Consider the following 24,671-nt stretch of genomic DNA (forward strand, 5'->3'; position numbering starts at 1 on the left):
TTTTTATAAATTTATTTTTTATTGGTGTTCAATTTGTCAACATATAGAATAACACCCAGTGCTCATCCCATCAAGTGCCCACCTCAGTGCCCTTTACCGAGTCACCCCCACCCCCCGCACACCTTCCCTTCCACCACCCCTAGTTCATTTCCCGGAGTTAGGAGTCTTTCATGTTCTGTCTCCCTCACTGATATTTTCCACTCCTTTTTTCTCCTTTGCCCTTTATTCCCTTTCACTATTTTTTATATTCCCCAAATGAGTGAGACCATGTAATGTTTGTCCTTCTCCGATTGACTTACTTCACTCAGCATAATACCCTCCAGTTCCATCCACGTCGAAGCAAATGGTGGGCATTTGTCGTTTCTAATGGCTGAGGAATATTCCATCGTATACATAGACCACAGCTTCTGTATCCATTCATCTTTCGATGGACACCGAGGCTCCTTCCACAGTTTGGCTATTGTGGACATTGCTGCTAGAAACATCGGGGTGCAGGTGTCCTGGTGTTTCACTGCATCTGTATCTTTGGGGTAAATCCCCAGCAGGGCAATTGCTGGGTCGTAGGGCAGGTCTATTTTTAACTCTTTGAGGACCCTCCACACAGTTTTCCAGAGTGGCTGCACCAGGTCACATTCCCACCAACAGTGCAAGAGGGTTCCCTTTTCTCCACATCCTCTCCAACATGTGTTGTTTCCTGTCTTGTTAGTTTTCCCCATTCTCACTGGGGTGAGGTGGGATCTCATTGTGGTTTTGATGTGTATTTCCCTGATGGCAAGTGATGCAGAGCATTTTCTCATGTGCTTGTTGGCCATGTCCATGTCTTCCTCTGTGAGATTTCTCTTCATGTCTTTTGCCCATTTCATGATTGGATTGTTTGTTTCTTTGGTGTTGAGTTTAATAAGTTCTTTATAGATCTTGGAAACTAGCCCTTTATCTGATACGTCATTTGCAAATATCTTCTCCCATTCTGTAGGTTGTCTTTGAGTTTTGTTGACCATTTCTTTTGCTGTGCAAAAGCTTCTTATCTTGATGAAGTCCCAATAGTTCATTTTTGCTTTTGTTTCCCTTGCCTTCCTAGATGTATCTTGCAAGAAGTTGCTGTGACCAAGTTCAAAAAGGGTGTTGCCTGTGTTCTCCTCTAGGATTTTGACGGAATCTTGTCTCACATTTAGATCTTTCATCCATTTTGAGTTTATCTTTGTGTCTGGTGAAAGAGAGTGGTCTAGTTTCATTCTTCTGCACGTGGATGTCCAATTTTCCCAGCACCATTTATTGAAGAGACTGTCTTTTTTCCAATGAATAGTCTTTCCTCCTTTATCAAATATTAGTTGACCAGAAAGTTGAGGGTCCACTTCTGGATTCTCTATTCTGTTCCATTGATCTGTGTGTCTGTTTTTGTGCCAGGACCACACTGTCTTGATGACCACAGCTTTGTAGTACAACCTGAAATCTGGCATTGTGATGCCCCCAGCTATGGTTTTCTTTTTTAAAATTCCCCTGGCTATTCGGGGTCTTTTCTGATTCCACACAAATCTTAATTTGTTCCAACACTCTGAAGAAAATCCATGGTATTTTGATAGGGATTGCATTAAACGTGTAAATTGCCCTGGGTAACACTGACATTTTCACAATATTAATTCTGCCAATCCATGAGCATGGAATATTTTTCCATCTTTTTGTGTCTTCCTCAATTTCTTTCAGAAGTGTCCTATAGTTTTTAGGGTATAGATCCTTTACGTCTTTGGTTAGGTTTATTCCTAGGTATCTTATGCTTTTGGGTGAAATTGTAAATGGGATTGACTCCTTAATTTCTCTTCCTTCAGTCTCATTGTTAGTGTATAGAAATCATTTTTCTATTTTAATTATTACTTGAAACACTGCTTCTTCACTGTTTCCATAGCATTCAATAACCTTCTTATGAAAGTGGTATATTTAGCAGTTTTTCTCAGCACACGAAGGTTAACTGTGAATTCTTTTGGTCCATTAGAAATTCCCTTAATTTTGTGTTCATTACTGAAAAATAGTTTAGAAGTATGTGAAATTCTAGATCTGACTTTAACCTGCACTTGAAGATATCATTTTATTAACCTTGGGCTTTTGTCAGAACTGTTGACTGCGGTGAATCAAATTGTTGTTTTGCAAGTAACCCATCTGTTCTCTCTGGGTGTTTTTGAGATGATCAATTCTGCAGTTGTGTTTTTGTTTTTATGTATTTTAATTATTACTATTTCTTTTTTGAGAAACAGCGTGTGCAAGTGGGGTGGGGGATGGGAGAGGGAAATGAAGGGAGAGAAACTTAAGCAGGTTCCCCTTCCAGCATGGAGCCCAAGGCAGGGCTTGCTCTAAGGACCCTGAGATCATGCCCTGAGCAGAAATCAAGAGTCAGATGCTTAATGGACTGAGCCACCCAGGCGTCTGTGCACTTGTTTTCTTAAAGTGTGTGTGTGTGTGTGTGTGTGTGTGTGTGTGTGTGTACGCACACACATGTTAAACAAAATGTATACACAGAATTGCACAAATCTATACAGTCTAACCACCATTCAAGGCAAGAAATAGAGTCTTACTGACACCACATTAGCCTCCTGTCAATCCCTCTGCCCCAGGAGTAACCACTAACTTGACTTTCACAGTAACCATTTCCTGTTTTTTGACACTTTCAAATTAACATCCGATGATGGGTTATAACAGCCAATCCAAGCTTTGAAGCATCCTATTTAGCACAACTGTTGCACAGCAGAAACCGTAAGGTGGTTGTTTCTGGGAGGGCCGCTTGGTGGCTGAAAAGCTCTAAGAAGGACTTGTCACTGTGTGTCCTTATACCTTTCGGGATTTAATATCATTTGTATTTATGACCCCTTCAAAAAAAAAAGACAAATAAAAATACAAAAATAAAAGGGATGTCAAGGGTCAAGCACATGGAGAACAGCAAAATAAATGAATAAATAAATAAATAAATAAATAAATAAATAAATAAATAAAAAAATAAATAAACAAACAAATATACTTCCATGTAAATTAAAATATTTTGAGTTGTTACCTGGGAGCAAAAATTGGATAAAATATCAAAACAGCCTCTTAAAAGCATCAAACAGCTCATAAGGATATTGAGGAATCAATGGGGTCACATCTAGTAAAAGCAAAGAACCCCAGCAAGGAAACTCGGCACCCAACACCACTCTTTTGTCCTAGGAATATTTGCCAAACTTGAAGAAAAAAATGTAAAAAAAAGAAAAAAGAAGAAAATGTGATACACAGAACTCTGGCAGCCTCGTGGGGCTTTAACAAGGCAGGAGTCCATTCCCGCTACCCTATCCAACAAAGCAATTCTCAAATACCACCCCCTTCTCTAAGGAGGAACCCTGATGGGCTGCACTGCTCGTACACAGGCCCTGGCCCAGGTCTGCAGCAGTTTCCAGCCCCCTGATTTATTCAGAAAACCTCAACGCTTGAATTTAAATTCAGGAGCTCCAAGACCACGTGTGCCCCCAGGCACCTGTCAGAAGCAAAGGAAATCCCCCGTGAAGGAAAATACCACCATCCCAGGCCTTTGCTCTAGATCCTATGATAGGTGGCAAGTGGCAGGGCTGTGATTTTATATCAAGTTCTTTGAACCCTAGAGCCTACGTTCTTCTTAAACTTCACTGAACTGCCATGGGAAAAATTAAGCAGTGGGAAAGCAGGTCACCTAATCCAAAGTTAGGAGCTGTTTGGATCCTCCCTCTGCCTATGTCTCTGCTTCTCTCTCTCATGAATAAATAAAATCTTTTTTAAAAAATGGCAAAAGTGGGCAACCCGGGTGGCTCAGCGGTTTAGCACCACCTTCAGCCCAGGTCGTGATCCTGGAGATCCGGGATGGAGTCCCACATGGGGCTCCCTGCATGGAGCCTGCTTCTCCCTCTGCCTGTGTCTCTGCCTCTCTCTTTCTCTGTCTCTCATAAATAAATAAATGACATCTTTAAAAAAAATTTAAAAATAATTTAAAAAATGGCAAAAGCGATGAGCCAGCACTGCAGACCCCTCTCCAAAGACAAGCACACTTTTTTCATGGAAAGGGTCTAGTCCTTTAATTTGGGGAGAGCTTTAATTTTGGGAGAACAAGCTGAAACCTGCTGCTAGTATCTACCCACTTACCTGGTCTTCTAGGTTCGCAAGTTCCAATCTATCTCCACTGACAGCCGTGTGTATGTTTAAAAACGGTTTTGAGGTCACACACACACCACACACCCCCTACTTTCCTTCTCTGGGCCAAGCAGCCTTTTGTCTTTCAGTGACAACTCAAAGGATTCCTTTTCAGTCCTCCCGCATTAGACAAGTCATGGGTGTGGATGGTTCACGCTCTCTGTCCTTGGTGAGATGGCATCTGGGACTAAACCTGATGGTCCAGGCATGGTTTAATAAGCACAGGGTCGGGACGCTTGGGTGGCTCAGCGGTTGAGCGTCTCCCTTCAGCTCAGGGCGTGATCCCAGGGTCCTGAGATCGAGTCCCCGACTGGGCTCCCCGGTGGGAGCCTGCTTCTCCCTCTGCCTACGTCCTTGTCTCTGTTTCTCACGAATAAATACAATCTTTAAAAATAAATAAAATAAAAAGCACAGGGTCAAGTGAGACTATCAACCCACCACGCCACAGACTTAAAACCCAACTTCTACAGTATAAAAAACCCTGCATTACAGCAGTACAACTAGGAACACTTTCTTGAGGAGGCATCTGGGTGAGAGCGGTCTATATTTTTCACTATGTGTCACAACTCCCCAGGCTCTAGCCAAACTGGTCTTTGGTTCTTCAAACAAGCCACAAGCCTTCTCTTCTCAGGGTGTTTGTTTGCTCTACTGAAAAAGCTCCCTGCCTCCCCCAACCCCCCTGACTCCCTCTGCCTGGTTGGTTCCCACCGAGCTGGAACCCAGCTGAAGCCTCAGCAGCACATCCTTAGGGAAGCCCCATTAGGCTCCTCTGTTTCAGGTTCCCACCACCCTTGAAACCGTAGTTAAATAGCTATTTCTCTAATTACTCATTTAATGACTCTTCTTCGCTAAATAATAAACTCCGTAAAGGCAGGGACTAATGTCATAGCTTTTTTTCCCCCCACATTCCACTCCCACAAGGGCCCTGGCTATGGCACACTTCCTCTCCCTGCAACCTCTCAGCACTCTGATAGAAGCCCTGAGGGTCTCTCCTCTCCCACTTCCCTGTACTTACCCAGACCACTACTCCCCTCCTGCCTTTCCAGAGCACTTAGCCCCTTGGGCCTCCGGAGGCCTCCGGTGATCGGGCTTCTTAAACATACTGTCCGTTATCTCCCTAGCTCTGTGTCTAACCAGAGACCCCTCCTGGAGGCCATGGCCTCTTAGGGTTCAATGCAGTAGAAAAGGTCAGCTGGCTTGCCAAATCTAGGCAGTTTAAGTTGGCCCAAAATGTGCCACGACGCACTTGAGGTGACTCAAAGACATAAGACTTGTTGGTTGGAAAAGCCCTTATCAGAACATTTTAGTCTCCCTGGAATCCATCCCCCTTGCCCCACAACTGCCCATATTCTGTTATAAACAGAAAAAGAGAGGAGGTTGATTTCAGATGTAATTCTGGCAGCTTTTTTTTTCCCGACAGCTTTGTTCTGACTCTGCACAAGTTCACATCATCGTAAGCCCCTACAGGATCTCTAAGCTTCAATTCCTTGGTTCACAGAATTTATGTAACTGGGAGAGAACTATGTGTATGTCTAGAAAGTCATAAAAATATGGTATTTGGAGGAAAATATCTGAGCTCAGAATATTCAATTTGTAAAAGTGTGTAAGCAAGAGAACCTTCCCATCTTTGGAAGAAAATGTCAAATCGTGGTTCAGTCACAAGGACAAAAAGGGAAAAAAAATAAAACAGACTCAGAAGTTCCTTGTCCAAGTTTATTGCAATTGTTTGAATATTGTCCTTCAAAATGGTTACCGTGCAATGCCCTGCAATGCTCTTCGACACCCCTGGTCAGTATATTCCAACACGATCTTCACCCAAGGCGGGTATAAAATGGCTATACAGCAGGTGGCCTTCGGTACATTAGGTGTTGACCCTCTAGGTCGACACTGACCTATTAAAACTACACGTCTTTGGGAACACATTCTCAGAAGCCAAGAAGCCACAACTGTTCATTCTTTTCTCCATACAAAATGCCTCGTTAAGATACAGGTACCAGGTCTCTGGGATCCTAATGCGCCAGTGGAACAATTCTATTGAAAAAGGAAATGCAGATCTCATAGAACCTGCTCTTGGTAAACCTGTGCTGTGTCTCCCTTCTTTCTTGTCTACGCACTTAAAAAATGGTGCTCTTAACAACTAGGATTTGTTTTTTGTTCAGGAGCAATAAAGTTAAGCCTCTAATTTCTAGAACCTTCCTCCCCTCTTTGAGCAACCCTGGAGAATGGAAGAATTGCTGGTATATCATTCAGATTTTTTTCTAGGCACGATACTGATCTTACCTGCTTTAGGTGAGAGGTTGCATGACAAGTAGCGATAGGGCCCCTGTCCCTAATTTCTGGGCTTTACCCACTGAGGACAAGTCATGGTCCATTAGCAACAATCAACATCTGACTTTTAAGCCCGATGCTACATGGCATAACAGGGGGTATGTATGCTCCCTATCGCCCGCGGAAGGAGTGCTGGATCCAGGCCAGAATTCCTGAACACGCAACCATAATATTCCACTCGGCACTCAAATGCAAAATAGGTTGGGCAGCCAGCCTTTCGAGTCACTTATGTCAGCATTCAGAGGCGTCTGAATATACAGCCAGAATCCAGGGTCTGATTAAAAATACCCTGCTTCTGTAGTTCTCAGAAACCATTTTAGAAGCATGGAGATTATGTGTCTTCTATCACGGCAGTTCAATTAACGCCTTTGTTGTTTAGTTCAGGACAGAGCAGTTAACCAGATAGTATAGAAGGAAACTGAGGCCAGGCATCTCTTACGTTTATTGGAGAATTCTTAGTTGGGAGAGGAAAGATCACAGACAATTCATAAAAGATAAAAGAACAATTAATTGCAAATTATTACAAAGGTGATTTCTGAAATGTTTATTTTGAGCCACTGCAAAAACAAAATTATAGTGCATCCTGAAGTTCGTATTTTGGTAAATGAACATATTAAAGGACAGAAAAGCTTAAAAAAAAGTTACTGTTATACGAGATCTTAATGTAGTAATTCTGCACAAATAAACAGCTACAATTACCCAAAGCTGCTTTTGCTATATATATATATTAAACAAGAATGTGAATTACTTTAAACACTGCACAAGTAACCAAAGTTAGCAAATCCAGCAATATTAAAACCTGATATTAAATAGTATTCAAACATTACAACAAAAATAAAATAATGAACTTCTAGAACTACAATTCTACCCATGTGAAAGGAATGTACATGGATGGTAAAACAAAAAAATAAATAAATAAAGTGACAAGAGTGACCAACACTGCATCTCCATCTTCAGAGCAGGGATACAGTAAGTGAGTAAACGCGTGTGGGGTCTTTTGCTAAAAATGGGAAAAAATGCATTTCACTTGAAGGGTAATCACATAATTCCCACTGAAGCTCTAACTGTCTTGTGCTGGTGACAGGTGGGCAGGGCTTTATATGGAAAAGTATTTTCCCTATACCCTGAGTGTGGATGCATTAATATATTTTTTTTTAACTGTGGGAAGTTTCCTTTGAGAAATATAAAATTTAAAGCAACATACTGATGGGAAACTGACAGTGAATTATGAAAGCATACTATTAACTAAATAATTAACTAAGAAGATATCTCGAGTCTGATTTCTGATGATCAGTCGGGGTTAAGTTTTGCTTCTGGGAAATGTGCACTGATGTCAAAGCCACGTAGATAAACGGTCTTTCACTTTATACATGGTACATTTAATAAGTAATTAAATTCTCCTACCAGCAACATAAAACCCTTATTTAAGCAAAATGCAAGTATTATGAGTTGAATTAATTCACATCAAATATCTGAAAGGGTAAGTGGAACATTTTTCAAAGTATAAAGATGTTATCGCATGTATTCACTAAGTGAATACTCTCAAAGGTCTTATTACTCCATTAAATTCTATCAACCAACCCAATTGATATTTTAATTTTCCTCCGTGACTTAATCATTCATTTTGTATAAATCAAGAAATATCTTCAAAACCAACATTAATAATATCCAAAATATAAATGTAATTTAAACTTGCCTTGGGAAAAGAAGGCTATGAAAGAATTGCTACATTTCAGTCAAAAACAATGTTCTTAAAAAAAAAAAAAAAACCCTTATCATAGGCCTCATGTCATTCACTTTCTTTCCACAGATCCTTCAAGGGTTCTGAAGTTGATAAACAGAATTCAACTCAATGCATATCACAATTTTAAGAGTTCTGAATAAGACATGGTAATTTCATGAGGGCCGAAATGCACAGAATGGCAAGATTACCATGTTACAATATAAATATGTCAAGTAGATTAGTAATAAAATGAGACGGTGGGGGAGGAGGGCGGGGTGGTCCTCTCAACAAACAGGGCTGTTCTGAAGACCGAGCAACCGAACAGACATAAGATGTCTTTGGAATAATCACAAAGTGCCTTTAACGAAAGTAAGTTTAGAATGTCCTTGATTAAAAGATACTTCTCTCCATATAAGGAGCTTTGCTCACACTTCTTTTCACATCTGCCAATACTTAATATCGTTCTCTACACCCCTGCACTGCTACAAGGGTAGAGAGTTCCATTAGGGTTCTTACCGCACATGCTAACACCTACAGACTGGTCTGTCCTTCCGTGGTGGCTAAGTAAAGGAACCCTGACTCCAGCACAGCTCCAAGCAAATGCAGAGACAACAAGGATAGGAGGAAAATCTACTTCAAAATGATTATTACCATAAGAGATATAAAGATAAACATTTCCAAGCACAGGAAGTTTTACAAAACGAATATATTTTCACTTTAAGTTTAAAAGAAAGGCAGAACTCAATTTGCTGTTAATCAAACCCGTACGTGTATCGAAGTTACTAAACACAACTTGATAGTCATATACGTGTAAAAATGCAATCTAATCTAATAATCAGTTAATCCCTGTTATGATTAACAACCCAGCTCCCAGCGTTCATAAACCCAGCCCAGTGCTGCTGCATCTCAAGTTTGGAGAAGCTAAAGACAGAAACAGTTCCGGCTATACAGATTTCCTGCATTTCTCCACCATAAAAAATACTTGAAGAAACTTTAGGTGAGTTTATTTATAAAGCTTGCTCTATTTCTTTATTTTAAGTTGAGAAAAATCAAAGTTCACACTGTAACCTCAAAATATTTAAGTAGCTTTGGGCATTTTTCTTGAGCGAACTTTACTCTCTCGTTATAAAATACATTTCTCTCATAATTATTAATTCAAATTAATGTAAGTGCCCTTATTCCTTGCCCCTTGGTGGGTGCTATGTCTTCTACACTTTGTGCAGCTTCCAGAACTGTCAGTGCTCTGGGAAAAAAGAAAATGAAATGGAGCAAAACCAAAAGCCCCCAACGAAAAGTGATTTATTCTAGATTACAAAACACTAATGGAAGAACCAAAAATTCACACATGCATATCCTCACATACAAAACCAAGACACAATCTTGGTCCTCTATTCAAGTCAAGTGGCAGTTTCTGAAGACAAAGTAGTAGAAAACATGGAGCCCAGAAAAATCATGTCAGACGACTTTACAAAATAATGCAATTACTATTTTATCGCGGGAGGGGGTTATGGGAGTGAGAAGGTGCTGGGAGTCCCTTCTTTTTCTGGAAAAGGCTTATCCTTGCTAGGCAGAGAGTTTTGTGGATTTTTTTTTTTTCAAAAATCTGACCATGAAAATCATTACTGGGCTTCTCTGGATGCATTTCCATATCAACATTAATTTTTAAAATTTTAACATGTTTTGTTATTTATTTTCATTTATAAGTTAGGGGCCCAAAGTTGCCAAAAAAAAAAAAAAAAAGAAAAGAAAGAAAGAAAGAAAAATTCTTACTGCACAACCTTTACAGACATTTTATTTTAAAGCATTTTTTAAATGTCAACAGAGGGTTTCTAACCAGGAAAACAGTAAAATAAAAAAAAAGGGCACAAACCCACTAGGCAAGGTTAAAGTCTCCCTTATCCACATACACACACACACAAACACATACTCATTTTCATGCCAGATGGATTGGCAACATTAGTAAATAATGTCATTCGATGAAAGGACGGGGAAACTATCATTTATGGTATTTATCGGAACCTAAAATACCAATGTTTCTAAGAAATTAAATAGTGCAAGGGATTCAAAAAGCTACCAAGAGCTGAGCTGTGGAAATAAAATTGACTTTTAAAAATAAGACAGAAATTCTATTGTGGGGGGGGGGGGGCGGGGACCATTAGCCTCAAAGCTCTTTTGTCAGATTAGTTCTCAATAGAACAGCATTTGTTTGTGAAGGAGCAAAACTCTTTGTCCCTGGACTCTGTCCTCAGCCACCTCAGTGTGGTTTGTAGCAGCACTATTCAGATGCAAGAAGACTGCTGTCGATGTCCCTGAAAACCTCATGGTCAGACTTTCCTTCAAATCAACGTTCTGAGGGTCTTAACACACTACGCATGTGCACAGAAGCATAATGAAGATAGTCTTTGACAGAAATTACAAAAGTATGAACTATATACAACGTGGGATGACTGAATGCGCTTAAAAAGCTTGATTTACTTCCCTCCCAGTTCACTGTAAATGTTAATATTCAAAGTTTACCCTATGCATCTTGATCTATTTCTTCCTCTCTCAAAACGATAAAATGTACTGGGGCTGGAAGTTTGTTCTACGCGTCTTCCAAGAGCCAATCAAACAGTGACTTGTGCCTCTCCTCCTGCACTTCATAGTACTGCAGCACAGCCTGCACGACGTCCCCCACCTTCCATCCCTTTTCTTGTAATCGTTTTGAGAGCTGGTAAGAAAGAAAGGCATGTCCAATGTTAGCCAAAGACAATCTCATAACAACAAAGTTTCCATTTTTATTTTTAGTATCAGATAACTATGAGATTCTTGCTGTCTGCAGTAAAATATTATCTCCCAGTTTTATAGCAAGGCCTCCTCTCCTAAATTACCACCCCTCTACACAAACTAAACATGCTTCCTTCCTGCCCTTGACAAATACATCTCCTCCAGGGAATGACACTTTGGGGCTGTTGGGAGACAGAACTCCACCAACCTCACCCACCAGATAGTCTGTGTGGGAGTGGAGTCGCCATCTCTACATGAAATTCTCGACCTAACTAAATACATCTGCCACACCCTTAATTAGGAACATAAAATAATAAAGATGTCAATCTTAGTAGAAGGATGTGGATTTTTCCTTCCACAACATGTAGTGTGGCTTTTTTCTGGAATACACACTCTGGCCTCAGTGGAAACATGGCTTTCTAAGTTAAGAAATGTTAATGTTTCAACAAAAAAACAACCAAAAAAAGTATATAAATATTGTGGTGATCATTTCACAATATAGACAAATATTGAATCATGCTGTACACCTGAAACTAATGTAATGTTATGCTTCAATAATACTTCATTTAAAAAAAAAAAAAGTAAATTTAAATACAGGTTTAAATAAATACATCGTCACCAGTATCAGAATATGTCTTCACTCATTTTGTTCTATTTAGTTCTGTAAAAACTACTTTAATTTTGTAATGTAAATATGCTTAGCCTTGTTAAATACAGCCTTATAGTGATATAGTTCACAGACCATATAATTCATCCATTTAAAGTGTACTTAGTCCATGGTTTTTAGTATAGTCACCGAGTTGGGTGCAACCATCACCACAATGACTGTTAGAACACGTTTGTCGCACCAAAAGGAAGCTCTACCCATTAGTGAACACTCCCCATGTCTCCCAAACAGAACTCTAGGCAAACGCTAATCTACTTCAGTCTCTACAGATGTGCCCATTTAGGCCATTTCGTGTAAATGTAATCATAAAATATATGATATGGTCTCTGGTGACCAGTTTCTTTCACTTAATGTGACTTGAAGTTTCCTCCATGGCGTAGCATGTATGCGCTTCCTTCCTTTTGGACAGATAATATTCCATTGCATAGATATACCACATTTTATTTATCCATTCTAGGATGTTTCCATTTCTGGCCTGGTAGGAATAATGGACATACATTTTCATTCCTCTTGGGTTTTGCTGGGTTATATGATAATGCCGGGTTTAACTTCTCGAGGAATTTTCAGAATGTCCTCCCTAGGTTACTTGGGGATGAGCGCCTAGCACCATCATGCTCACGCTCAGCTCTGCCCACGGTCTTCCTTAGCCCTCACTTTATTTAAGACTAAATGACTTGAAAATATCTGCTTCCCTCCAGTGGGTTCTCACACCTTTCCTATCTACTCCTTCTTGACAATTTATTTCCTGAGGATCGCTTTGTCTTATCTTCTCCTTCTGCCCCAAACCAGAAACCTAACCTAGAAAAATCCAAAAGTCCAAGAAAAAACAAACAATAAAATACCAACAAAAGGTCATTTTTACTGAATATCTCTTTCACACACTTCTTTAAACTATATCTTTGTAAATTCTGAACCAGGAATCAAGAGTAACTGGACTGCTCCCTTTTTGTTATAGATCAATTTGCACTGGTTATTCATTAAACTATTTTATACCCTATAAGAAGATTAAATCAAAATTCTGATAAGGAAGATTCTGGGACAAAAACCTTAAGACTATATAAAATAAAAATCTTGACTAACAACATGCTTGGCACACAGTTAAGTTCTTGATAAAAATACCCAATTAGTGTACTGAATCTGAACATTGCATTATTAAGAACCCCATGGCCCCTTATAAGATGTTTAAACCTTCACTGGCTTTTTGAAGCATGTTAGCTTCTCCCACTAATACAACTGGATTAACAGAGTAGGAGACATACTAATTGCCAGGCATAATTATGAATCAATTTAAAACAAAGAATAACTCAATCTTTTCATATGAATACATGGTTATTAATGGCACCTAACTCTGAGTGCTTAGGATGTGTCAGGCGCTAGAGCAAGCATATTTTTTTTTTTACAGTATTGTGTTTAATCCTCATAAACCTCTGTAAGGTAACCTCTCATTTTCATAGTGCGGATAAGGAAACCTCGAGCGTGCCCAAGGTTACACTACCAGAGAGGCAGGGCTAACATCTGGACCCACTATGCGACTCTAGCACACAAGCACGGACCCACTATGCAATCAAGGGGCGTCTGGCTAGGTCACCCATGGGATACAGAACACCGAAGATGGGTAAGCATGGCCTTACAACCACCCTGCACAGCAGGTGCTTACTTGTATGAACTCCTTCTTTGCAGAGTCATGAAGATAAAGTTCTGTCACTTCAGCCTCAGAAGCCACGAGCCACTGAAGAATAATCCTTAGCTGGGGATCCACTGTGCAAGGCTCCATGTCGATATTGGTAATGAGCAGAATCTTTCTGTCTGGCCCCAAACCTAGTATTTACATTTGAACGACATAAAGTGAAACTCATCAATTCAACTCTCAATACTCTGGTTCCCATGGGTAGAGAAATATTTTCCATTTCTTAAGATTCCAATGAATGCTAGGAAAAAAAAAATCTGTCTTCCCTCATCCTCAGCTTAACATCAACCAAAACATTTATTTCAAAGGGCAAAATAAAGCTACAACAAAGGAATAACGCTGATCATCTATCTACTGAGAGCACAAATACAAAACTCTATTTTGAGGCATTGAATTCAAGTACTATAAATGCCATAGATTTGTGTCAAAATACAATCTACAGGTAAAGAAAAGAGGAAACAAAACTATAAAGCTAAAACAAAACTATAAACCATCAAAATCGAAATCTCAAATAGAAATCTCATATAAAGAAATATATTGAATGGACTTTGAGAAAGCTTCTTGAATTAAGTAACAGAAGCAACACACACTTGTACAGGGCATATTGCATCCTAGGTAGCGTTCTAGTTCTTCCTATATACAAACTCCTGGAACCCTCACACCCATCTTACGAAGTGAGAACTACCATCTCCATCTTACAGGTGAGGAATGTGAGGCAGAGAGAGATCCGGAGTCTTACAATGGGGAAGTGGTTGAGCCAGAACATGAACATAACAGTCTGGCTCCATGCTCTCAACCACTTCATTTTTTAGGTAAAGGATGGGGGGAAATGTCACATGCAGCCACTTACATCCCAAAAGGCAGACCAGGGAATTTTCTGGCACACCTCTTTGTAAATAAGCTATTACTCACAAGTTTCTCTTTTTTATGAAAATTATGTTCTCAACATAAAGAAGGATGAATCGCTGTTGGCTATAAAACTAATGACCCCATAGACCCCTATCATCACTCCTGCTTAAAGAGGGCTGAGCTAAAAGCAGAGCTCACACAAGTAAGTGCCTTCCCACACTGAGGTGAACAGTGGGCATGCTGGCAGACGTCACGTCAGTTTGTGCCAGTCATGGAAATTTGTTGGTGACCGTCCCTGATTCTTTTTTAAAGTTTGCAGGGCATTCTAGACTACTAATAATCATTTTTAGGATTTGTGTTGGTCCTTAATGTTTTCACTTAGACAACAGATCTGTGTCATTCTCTTAAGATAAAAAAAAGTACTGCCTTTTTCCTCCTCTCCCCTCAATGACTCTCAATCAAAAATGGGTCTAGTACACCATGATATCATGATACCAGACATGACACAACTTTCCTAGACAAAGTCAACATATTTTTAAGTCAACAAAATAAAGCAAATATTACCTAGCCTATCTGTATCTCTAAAAATATTGACCTATCCGTATGTCATATCCAATGACAAAAACTTACTTCTAGAAGCCCTTTCTGAAGAATGTCTACTTAAAAACAGAATGTCTAACTTAGCAGAAGCACTGGGACTAAAAAATAATCACCTCAAGTCTGAGGATTTTAGCTCAAAAATGGGTACATGACTTCCCTAAATAAGAAAGGCGTAACTGGAGATAAAATTAACTGGACACTCAGGTGTTAATAAAGTACATTTCAAGAATTCATTTAGGCATTTTTCTCAGTTTGCCCTACTTCTAAGGAAATGATGAAAAAAAGCACTAGCTCAAAAACAAATATCTCAAACACTATAAATATTTTTAGGTGCTGCTCTATAGAAGACATTATTGGTATTTTCATAATTTAAAAAAATAAGCCATCGAAATAAACCAGCTAAATGAAAATTCAGCTTCAATATGGAAAGTTTCTACATTCACTCAGATACTCTAATATTGGAATTAAGGATTACAAATCATGGTCCAGAACTCTGTTACCAATGGCATCTGGTATTTAGATATTTGGAACTGTGTTCATCAAAGGAAGAACTGAATATTTTCTTCAAATATGTCTATTTGTGAATTCAGGAATAGGACTGAGAGAGGGAAGAATGTATTTTAAAATATCTCTTAATTTTTACCTTCTGATTTATGTAAGATCAACATTAAACACTAATTTAAGAAGTTACTAGTTTGGAAGGATAAAACTAGAGCATATGCCATAATTTTAATAAATTATATATTATAATGTAAGGGTTTTATGTTTTAAAAGATAATTACACAGAGAGAGATTATCATAAATTTCCCTCTCAAATAACTGAATAATTCTTTTTAAGTAATTCAGTTTTCACACCAATGGGTACACTTCATTAGTTTAGCAATCAAATGGTACAAATGGTTCAACAAAGGACCTGTCGCCAGATACATTAGTTCAGGACTGTTGTGATTTGCAAATACCCTAATTTGTAATAACCTGGAGGCCCATGGATGAAAACGCAAAGTGAAGACTCTTCTAGGAAACCTTATACAAAAAAACATGCAAACACTTTGAAAAACAGTCAATTACCTTCTCCATCATCCTCAGGATCTTCATCTTTATCATCTGGCTCATCACTTTTCAAATAAAAGAGCAGAAGCAGTTAAAAGAAAAAAAAAGCTTTAATTAATAATGGTACTAAAATCAATTCTTAAAACATGGAAAAGAATGTTACAATATGATATATGACATTTAAAAAGGTAAGAAATGACAATTTAAAAGGAAGCTTTGCTTCTCACACCATTTCACGTTAAAATCTGAATTGTAAACAAAGCCTAGACAGGTAGGTCATCAGTAACCAAGAAGGCCTACCTTACCGAGATACAGAACACCAAGTAATTTCATGATCAAATTTGATTTCAAATAATTTAAAGCTAAAATAGTCTACTAATTTGGTGTTGGATAACACAGCATTTGAATTATCATAGAATGCCATGAATATTTATTAATGCCTCTGCTGATGTCATGTACATATTTTTAACGGTAAATTTTTTTCCTATGCTTTCCTTAAATATGAAGTAAAATTACATACAAAAACAAATAAAACAACAGCAAAAACCAGAAATCCTGTAGGAAGCAAGCTCTTTTTAATGAAATAGTAATTGGTAGGATGAAAAATAGCAGGCGGAGCACTACATGCATAGATGTAACACATTTTGCAATTAGAGGTCAGTTGTATCTTAGCATAATTGAATTTTGTCATTAGATGTAAATTATCAAGCAGGATCACGTCCAAACACAGGAGGAAAAAGCAGGTTGATACATACTGGCATTGTAACCCACGATCTTTTCAGAGTATGACATCATGCATTAGTGTGAAAGACTCATCAGTTTTTAAGTTTCTGGACCGGACCAACCTGTCTGATGTTGGAAAGGATAAATTGTCCTCATACAAATCTCCTTCTAAACCAAGACTGCTCCAGCTACTGCTGTTACCATTACTGCCAGAAGAAGAAAAGAACAGAGCTGAACCAGAAAATGAATAGTAAAGACGACCTTGGTTTTCCTTGGAACAGCTTCTGTCAGCGGTAAGTGGGAGGTTCGGGTGGGAGCTGCCCCCGGGGAGGGGGGCATCTGTGGAGGCAGAAACCATCACGGCTCCCAGATGGATTCGGGCGTTTGGGAGTTTTCTTATTTGGCCTCCACACATCAGGAAAAATAGTCTAAATTTCTATTTATTTCACGTATGGACACAACAGAATGACTTTTAGGACAGTGGATGAATGCCTCAAGAAGTTTCATGATTAAATTCATGTTTAGGCAAATCTTAGGCTATAATTTGTAAGAAGCCAAAACTCTTCAGTTTGGGTAAAATTAAAAAAAAAAAAATCACAGGTTACTGTTAACATTCTCTCAGCTCTTTAGACAGATGGATTTAGGGGGTGGTACTGAAATAACAGGCACCAAAACATAATCCCAAATAGACCTTTTCTAACTACTTGGAAAAAAGATGTTTTCTGATTTCAAAATACCCTTATTATGTCAATTACCTTCATTTCATACATTATGTATAATTCAGTAGGTGGCAAATAACATCCATTTTCATCAGAATTTTGAGTAATCAAGGCTTAATCGAGCAATACACCTGTCTGGTGGGCCAGTCACTAATGCCACACAGACACCTTAAACTATCTAATCAAAAGAGGAAAGCAAACGATATCCTAACATTGCAGCAAAGCAATAAGAAACAATAAGCGACTGTGTTCAGAAACAATACTAAATTTAATTTTTCAGATTAAAACCTAAACATGCAACTTAAAATTCTAATCATTAAAATAATTAGTAAGCACATTAGTTCGCAGTGATAAGCAGCTTATGCTTCCCCACATTAGGCTAGGCAATTACAAAAATTAATATGTACACAAAACCAAAATTTTGGTTTTAAAAAGTGAATTAACACAAAATCATCTTCTGTGCATCAGTAAATGTTGACACAGTTACCAAAAAAGGGATGATTATTTAAAAATTCTAAAGAGTTTACAAGCAATTTCAATAATTTGCGTATCTGTATTTACTCTGACACCATCAAACGGTCACAAACCATACTGTATTAGAAAACTGAAGTTAAAACTGAGTAGTTTCTTTTCAACCTATGCTCAGACAAATATAACTCCATCATAAAACCCTGAAAGCAGCCAGAGTTTTGCCTATGTGGTCTGTCGTCAGACAAACCAAAGACGGAAAAACATGGAAATATAGAATGGAGAGGCAGCTGTGAGCCAAAGAGAAAGGGAAAACTGAAGATCTCAAACATTGCATTACCTCTAATATAGGAATGATTTTCTAAACAAAGGAAAATATTACAAAATTAAAATCCTTACCCATACTCTGACAACAATAATGATTCCTCCTTTTAATTAATCATCAAAATCCATCCCCTAAAGTTTAGGTGAACATGAAAAGAACGCCAAAAAAAATGTGAAGACTAAAAACTCAAACTCCCTCTATTTAACCTCATTCCCCCACCCCTCCTACCCCTCAAAGTGGGTCCGATTTAAAGTCAGTTATCTATGAAATGCCACCTTACTAGGGGGACTGTATAATTCTTCATCTAAGCAGGACACTTTGGGAAATGAAAGAAGTCACCATTAATAACTACACCAAAGCAACAGAAGCAAACCTGGCCTGTCCCGAGCAACCTAGGAGATACAATCATCTTCCATTAATCTGACATAAAACAACTGAATATCTTCACTTGACAGTGATATTTCATTTTTAAACACTGCCCTGCATCCATCATTTTCTTTTAAATCTTTTCCTATTTCCTATCTATTCCTATCTGTGTATTTTCCTTTCACATCTTTTCGTATTTCCTATGTCTAGAAGGGGTGTACCTCAAGCCAGTGGGGGCCAAAGGTTAAGATTCTTTTAATTTAAATTCAATTTGCCAACCTACAGTATAACACCCAGTGCTCATCCCATCAAGTGCCTGCCCTCCTCAGTGCCACTCAGTCACCCCAACCTCCCACCCTCCTCCCCTTCTGCAACCCTTTGTCTGTTTCCCAGAGTTAGGAGTCTCTCATGGTTTGTCTCCCTCTCTAATTGTTCCCCACTCAGTTTCCCTCCTTTTCCTTAATGGTCCCTTTCACTATTTCTTATGTTCTGCATATGAGTGAAACCAATTGGAGGCTCAGATTCTTTATTGTGGTTTTCAGCCACATGAAAACTACTGTCGATTTGGACATATCTCATAAATACTATCTCAAGAATTCCGCAAGCCCAGTCCCATCTCTTACCTAATCCACTACATAGCTTCTAAGAAATTCACAGCCCGTTTGCAGTACTTAAGAGACCCACATACACAAACCAAAGCCTCTTTCAGATCAAATAACTACACATTCCTCATAAGCACCTATGAAACTCTGAAATTATTATTTCTTTAACTGTTGCCCTCTACTAACCTTCCTACTTGGAGTAAAAAAGCACACGGAGTGTCTAAAACACTGAAGTCTTTTATCTCCTATCTGATCTCTGTACCAGAAAATTACAGTTCCTACAGATGTCATCAAAGACAAAACATGTGCAGCCATATCTTAAGTGTGGCCTCTGAAGCACCCGCAGTAAAATCATCTGAGATTCTTGGGACCTCCAATGACCTACTGAATCTTAATCTCTGGAAGGTGAGGCACTAGAAATTGTATGTTCAGCAATCACACTACCAACCCAGGATGAGCCCTACTTTTTCTTTGTGCTTGAACCTCGACAGCCACATAGCATAACTGTTCTTATTAAGACTGTAAACTACAGGTGTTTTTCAGACAAAATGCTATAAAGCCATGTTATTCCCCAGCCTGAATCCAGTTAATTTTCTGAACCAAATGCATTTACCATGTTAAACATAATTCTTTGAGTCTCAGCCTGATTCGGTCTTTTTGAAACTTGGTTCTGGTTAATGAGATGATCTTTTCATCTTTATTTTAAGTCATTCACAAGTAATGAGCACAGTATTCCCTTATCTGCAGAAAATGTGTTCCAAGGCTTGCAGTGGCTATCCATGAAACCATGGATAGTACTGAACCCTACACATACTATGTTTGCTTTACATACATACTGACATATGATGAAGTTTGTTTATTTATTTATTTATTTTAAAGATTTTATTTATTTAATCATGATAGATCCATAGGGAGAGAGGTAGAGAGGCACAGGCACAGGTAGAAGCAGGCTCTATGCAGGGAGTCCGATGCGGGACTCGATCCTGGGTCTCCAGGATCTGGCCCTGGGCTGAAGGCGGCGCTAAACCGCTGAGCCACCGGGCTGCCCTAAGATGACATTTAATTCATAAATTAGGCACAGTAAGAGGTTAACAACAAAAACTAAAAAGAGTAATTTTAACAGTATACTACAATAAAAATTACATGAATGTGGTCTGTCTCTCTCAAAACACCTTACTGCGTGTACTCACCAGCCTTGTGATGATGTGAGATGATAATCATCTGAGATGAGATGAGATGATGTGTGGTGAATGACACAGGACAATGACAATAGTGTTAGGCAATAAGTGGCCTTCTGACAACATATCAGGAGAATCATCTGCTTCTGGACCTCGACTGACCATGGGTAACTGAACCCACAGGAAAGCAAAACCACTGATGGCAATGGGCAGGATTCCTTATTTTCTATCATTAATAAAACGCTAAGAAGGACAGAACCAAGGACAGAGCCATCTAACCAGACAACATTCTGCACAAAGCTGTTCAGCTGGCTACAGAGGCCCTTGATGCCATGGGCCACTAACCCTAGTTCACCACTGCAACGCTAGGATTTCCTACGCAGCAATGTCGACCCTCACTGAAATCCTAGAAGCCTATGTTTCTCCAAGATGAGAGGAGAATTTCAGTCTTAACATTCTATTCCAGGTAGAGTTATGCAAAGGGCCAAATAATGTTTGGGATATGACCCCTACTTCCCACTACCAGTTTTAAAGGCTGCCTTCTTAGACCCAGATTTTTTTTTTAATATTTCATCTATTTATTCATGAGAGACACAGGGAGAGAGGCAGAGACATAGGCTGAGGGAAAAGCAGGCTCACTGTGGGGAACTGGATGCGGAACTCGATCCCAGGACCCCAGGATCATGCCCTGAGCTAAAGACAGGCGCTCAACCACTGAGCCACCCAGGCGTCCCTGACCCAGATTTTAAGATGTATTGGTGGTTTACATAGCATTTTAAGAAACTATGACAAAACAGATGTTTTATACAAATATTAATACTTACTGGTTAATCCAAGTATCAAACAAAATGCTCTGAGATGATGTGTTTTAGCAGGTGAGAAGCCATTTCCTTCCCTTCCTCCCCTCCTCCCACAGTCTTCTCACTTCCTCCTCTTTTTATGTCAATTCCAAGGGTTTTTGTTCAACTGAAGCCTCACAGGGTCCTTCTCACAGGCTGAAACTAGGACCTTTTCCTCTCCCTAGACTCAGCCCTGGATGGCATTTATTAATTCCAATTATCAATTAATGCAGATAAAAAAATTTATGGCATTTTATAGTTTAGTCAGGAATGCCTTTAGAGAGTCAAGAATGTAAGAAACAAATGTATCATAATTAATAAAATATGCTAAAGACTGTTACTACAGTCTTTAACTAAGACAAGTTATATACCAGGGAAATGCCTTCCGCTGTGCAATACCATATTTTTACAAGAAGTTTATGTATTTTCAAGTATAAATGCTCCCGGCCATTTTGTTCCTGGATAGCAGGGTAAATGAGGAATCCTCCCAAGAAAGATATTACTTTTACTAACAACAAGAAAATTACAGGGTCATTTAGATAACTTTTACAGATAACTGTCTTTTGTTTCAGCTTCTAAAGAAAAACATTTTTTGAAATGAGAAATACATTTTTTCCTCAAAAATCACGAAAGTCCAGGAAAATCCTAAGGGTATAAAATCAAACGAATGCAATATTTTTCACATCAGCTATTGTCACACCCAAAGAAAATTAGCTTAGCTAATCATGGTATCTAATAAATGTCAAAAACTATTAGAACTAAAAAAAAAAAAAAAACTATTAGAACTACATTATAGACCATAAAACACATTCTGAAAATAATGGCAAATTTCTAATTTTTAAACACCCCGTGTGAATATAATTCTGAGGTCTGAGGACCTAAACTATGCAATCACATGCACAAATTTAGTTACCTTTCACTTAGGTGATGAAAACTGCTACTTTCATCCTGGTGTTCATCTTCAAAACTTAAATTAGACCAGCTACCCGTGCTGTCATCACCAATACTGAGATTCATCTGCTGGCTGCCGAAAGACTCGGTTGACTGTAAGTCTTCTATTTCTTTTGGACTGAAAAACAGGAAGGAAGGAAGGAATGGGGGAGAAGGGAAAAAAATTTTCAATCCGAAATATTCAGATTCTGAGTTCTAAAGCTATCAATTTGATGATAAAGATGACAAAAACAAGAATCGATCTTTACAGCCACACCAGTGGCCCATTCAACCCTTTGTGTCTGCTAATAAAGAGACTCTGCAGGAAAGCAAAATACTTTCAAAATTAAATGAGCTATATCTATTATGGATCCATCCCAAATGCTCTGTTGATCTGAATTCTCTTTCAAGCAATTCATACTTTCAACTGGCACCACTGCAGAGGAGCGCACGTTCCTACATTGATCACCTACATTTTAAGACAGTACTTTGTACCGAGAGGAAGCTCTTTCTGGCTTGAAGAACAACAACAACAACAAAAATGTAGTTTGAGGAATTCTAGTACTGTCAATCGAGCCTCGAGTCAAACTAGCCAAATCTCTTTAAGATTCTGAGCACGGATCATAACAGTTCTCATTATTTTTTCCAATGAAAAGACATTTATATTTTTATCCCATCTCACGAGAAAGGCCACTGTTCAATTACTGCAATTGCCCCCTCTATATTTTATTCTCAACACAGCAGTTTAAAATGATATTTTTAAAGATGAAGAGGAAAAATGTTAGTCTTCTGATCAAAACCTTCTAACAGCTCCTCACCAATCAGAATGAGAGTCCAAATCCTTATAATACACTCGCTGGTATGACAGCCTCTCCTGGTCTCCATCTCTTCCCATCTATTAGTCTCCCAGCCCACTGACTTCAGGCACGTCTGCTTCTGTGCTGCTTCCCCAACATGCACAATCCTACCCCTTTGCCTGGAACCCTCTGCCCCAATTCCAGTGCGACTTATTCTCCCTTCACCTTTGGCTCTTTGCTCAAATGTTTATCAGTGTTGCTTCCCCCTCTGCCTATTCAAAACTGCAACCCGTGCCCACCTGCCACGCCACCCACCACCACCACCCTCGCCCCCATTCCCTTCCTTGGTTCAGTTTTCCTCCAAAGCACTTACCATTGTGTGATACACTTCGCTGTTTTACTTGTCTTATTCCACTGTAATGTAAGTTCTAGAGAACACATATTTTTTACTGGTTTTGCTTATTTTTGTATCCCCAGTGCCCAGAATAAATCCTGAACTGCCCCACTCTCCTCTGGGGCTATCCTTATTTTATATTTAAGATATAGCAACTGGAATTACATTGGACAGGCACGTTATAGTTTTGAGCCGTAACAGACCTCTACTTTCTTTTTTTAATTTTTTACATTTTTTTGGAATGTGCTGCAATCTAATGTTTTTTTTGGTTGAAATGACCCACTAAATGATGTCCAGAGAAGAGTTTTAATGACTACTGGGTTATTCTGGCTCAGAAATAATGGCTCACAATATAGTTTAGATGTTTGCTCTGCTAAAAATGCACTACCATGTAATTCCCCATTCGACACTCACATACCACCCACATACCACCCTTCTGTACATTTACAGCTTTGTGAAATATTTATGGTTATTTTCATGAATCAAACATTTACAAGAAAAGGGACACCAAATGACACCTTTAAAAATAATCCACTTGAATGAATCCCTCTAAAGTTTGAAAGGCAAACCATTTTAACTTCAGAAATAGAAAATGGGAAACAGTACATTGTACACACTAGAGTCAGCTTTTAATAATCAGCACTTATAGAACCCTATACAATTATTAAGAAGACAAAAGAGGAAAGAAATACAAAGTAATATTCTACTGGCCTTGATAAAAAGTTCGACTAGGGCAGCACTAGCTTCTAGGAATTAACTCGAGGGCTTACTTACTCACCCAAGGGAGCCAGAAGGGAAAGTAAAAATATTGAGCTATCGATAGCAATATTTTCCTCTCATCTAGGGTGGAGTCTCTTTTCCTACTAGAGCCTGGGGAGAGGCACAGGGAGAAACAGTTAAGATAGCCTGAGGTCAATCTTGTTTGAGGAGGGTTACTTCAGTTGTAGAAAAGCCTAGTCTACTACCTTATTCATTCACGTATTTATTAACCACTTACTATACGTCACCATATTAAAAACTGACAGGTAGTCATGAACAAAGGAAACGTGGGTCGAGGACAAAGGCTTGCAATTTTTACTGTAAAGGACCAAACAGGAAACACCCAACCATTGTTGGCCATCTCACTACTCCAACTATTCAACTCTGGCGTTAAAGCACAGAAGCAGCCACAGACAATACATAAATTAATGAGCCCAGCTGTGTTCCAGTATAACTTTATTTATGAACATTAAAATTTGAATTTCATCTAATTTTCACGTCACAAAATAGTATTATTTTATCAACCACGGAGGAAATGTAAAAACCATTCTTAGCTCACAGACAATTAAAAAAAAAAAAAGAAAAGAAAACAAGCAGTGGCCAGATTTGGCCTGAGAGTCAGTTTGCTAACCCCTGCTCTAGGAGAAAGGAAGCTGCCTGATTACAGAAAATAGAGACCTCCCTTCGTTCACCAGAAACATCACAACAAGATGCCACAGAAC

At 38.8% G+C, this 24,671-nt stretch overlaps 1 protein-coding gene across 11 annotated transcripts in view; it reads right to left on the reverse strand.

Moving 5' to 3' along the window:
• Window positions 1-6,930: 6,930 nt before the first annotated feature.
• The window catches only part of AKAP11 (A-kinase anchoring protein 11), a 49,178-nt gene continuing 31,437 nt past the window's right edge, over window positions 6,931-24,671 (reverse strand). For 7 of the 11 annotated variants that reach the window (XM_026009607.2, XM_072760614.1, XM_072760612.1 and 4 more), the window contains 5 exons: window positions 21,983-22,138; window positions 16,695-16,778; window positions 15,868-15,914; window positions 13,321-13,481; window positions 6,931-10,940 (listed from right to left, as the gene is read on the reverse strand). In XM_026009607.2, coding sequence (XP_025865392.2) covers window positions 10,815-10,940; window positions 13,321-13,481; window positions 15,868-15,914; window positions 16,695-16,778; window positions 21,983-22,138 — 574 coding nt within the window. In that variant the 3' untranslated portion in view covers window positions 6,931-10,814. The remainder of the gene's footprint in view (window positions 10,941-13,320; window positions 13,482-15,867; window positions 15,915-16,694; window positions 16,779-21,982; window positions 22,139-24,671) is intronic. The other 4 variants (XM_026009609.2, XM_072760618.1, XM_072760617.1 and 1 more) reach the window with 1 other exon arrangement.

This window comes from Vulpes vulpes, chromosome 6 (genome assembly GCF_048418805.1).
Source record: "Vulpes vulpes isolate BD-2025 chromosome 6, VulVul3, whole genome shotgun sequence".
Taxonomy (NCBI): Eukaryota; Metazoa; Chordata; class Mammalia; order Carnivora; family Canidae; genus Vulpes; species Vulpes vulpes.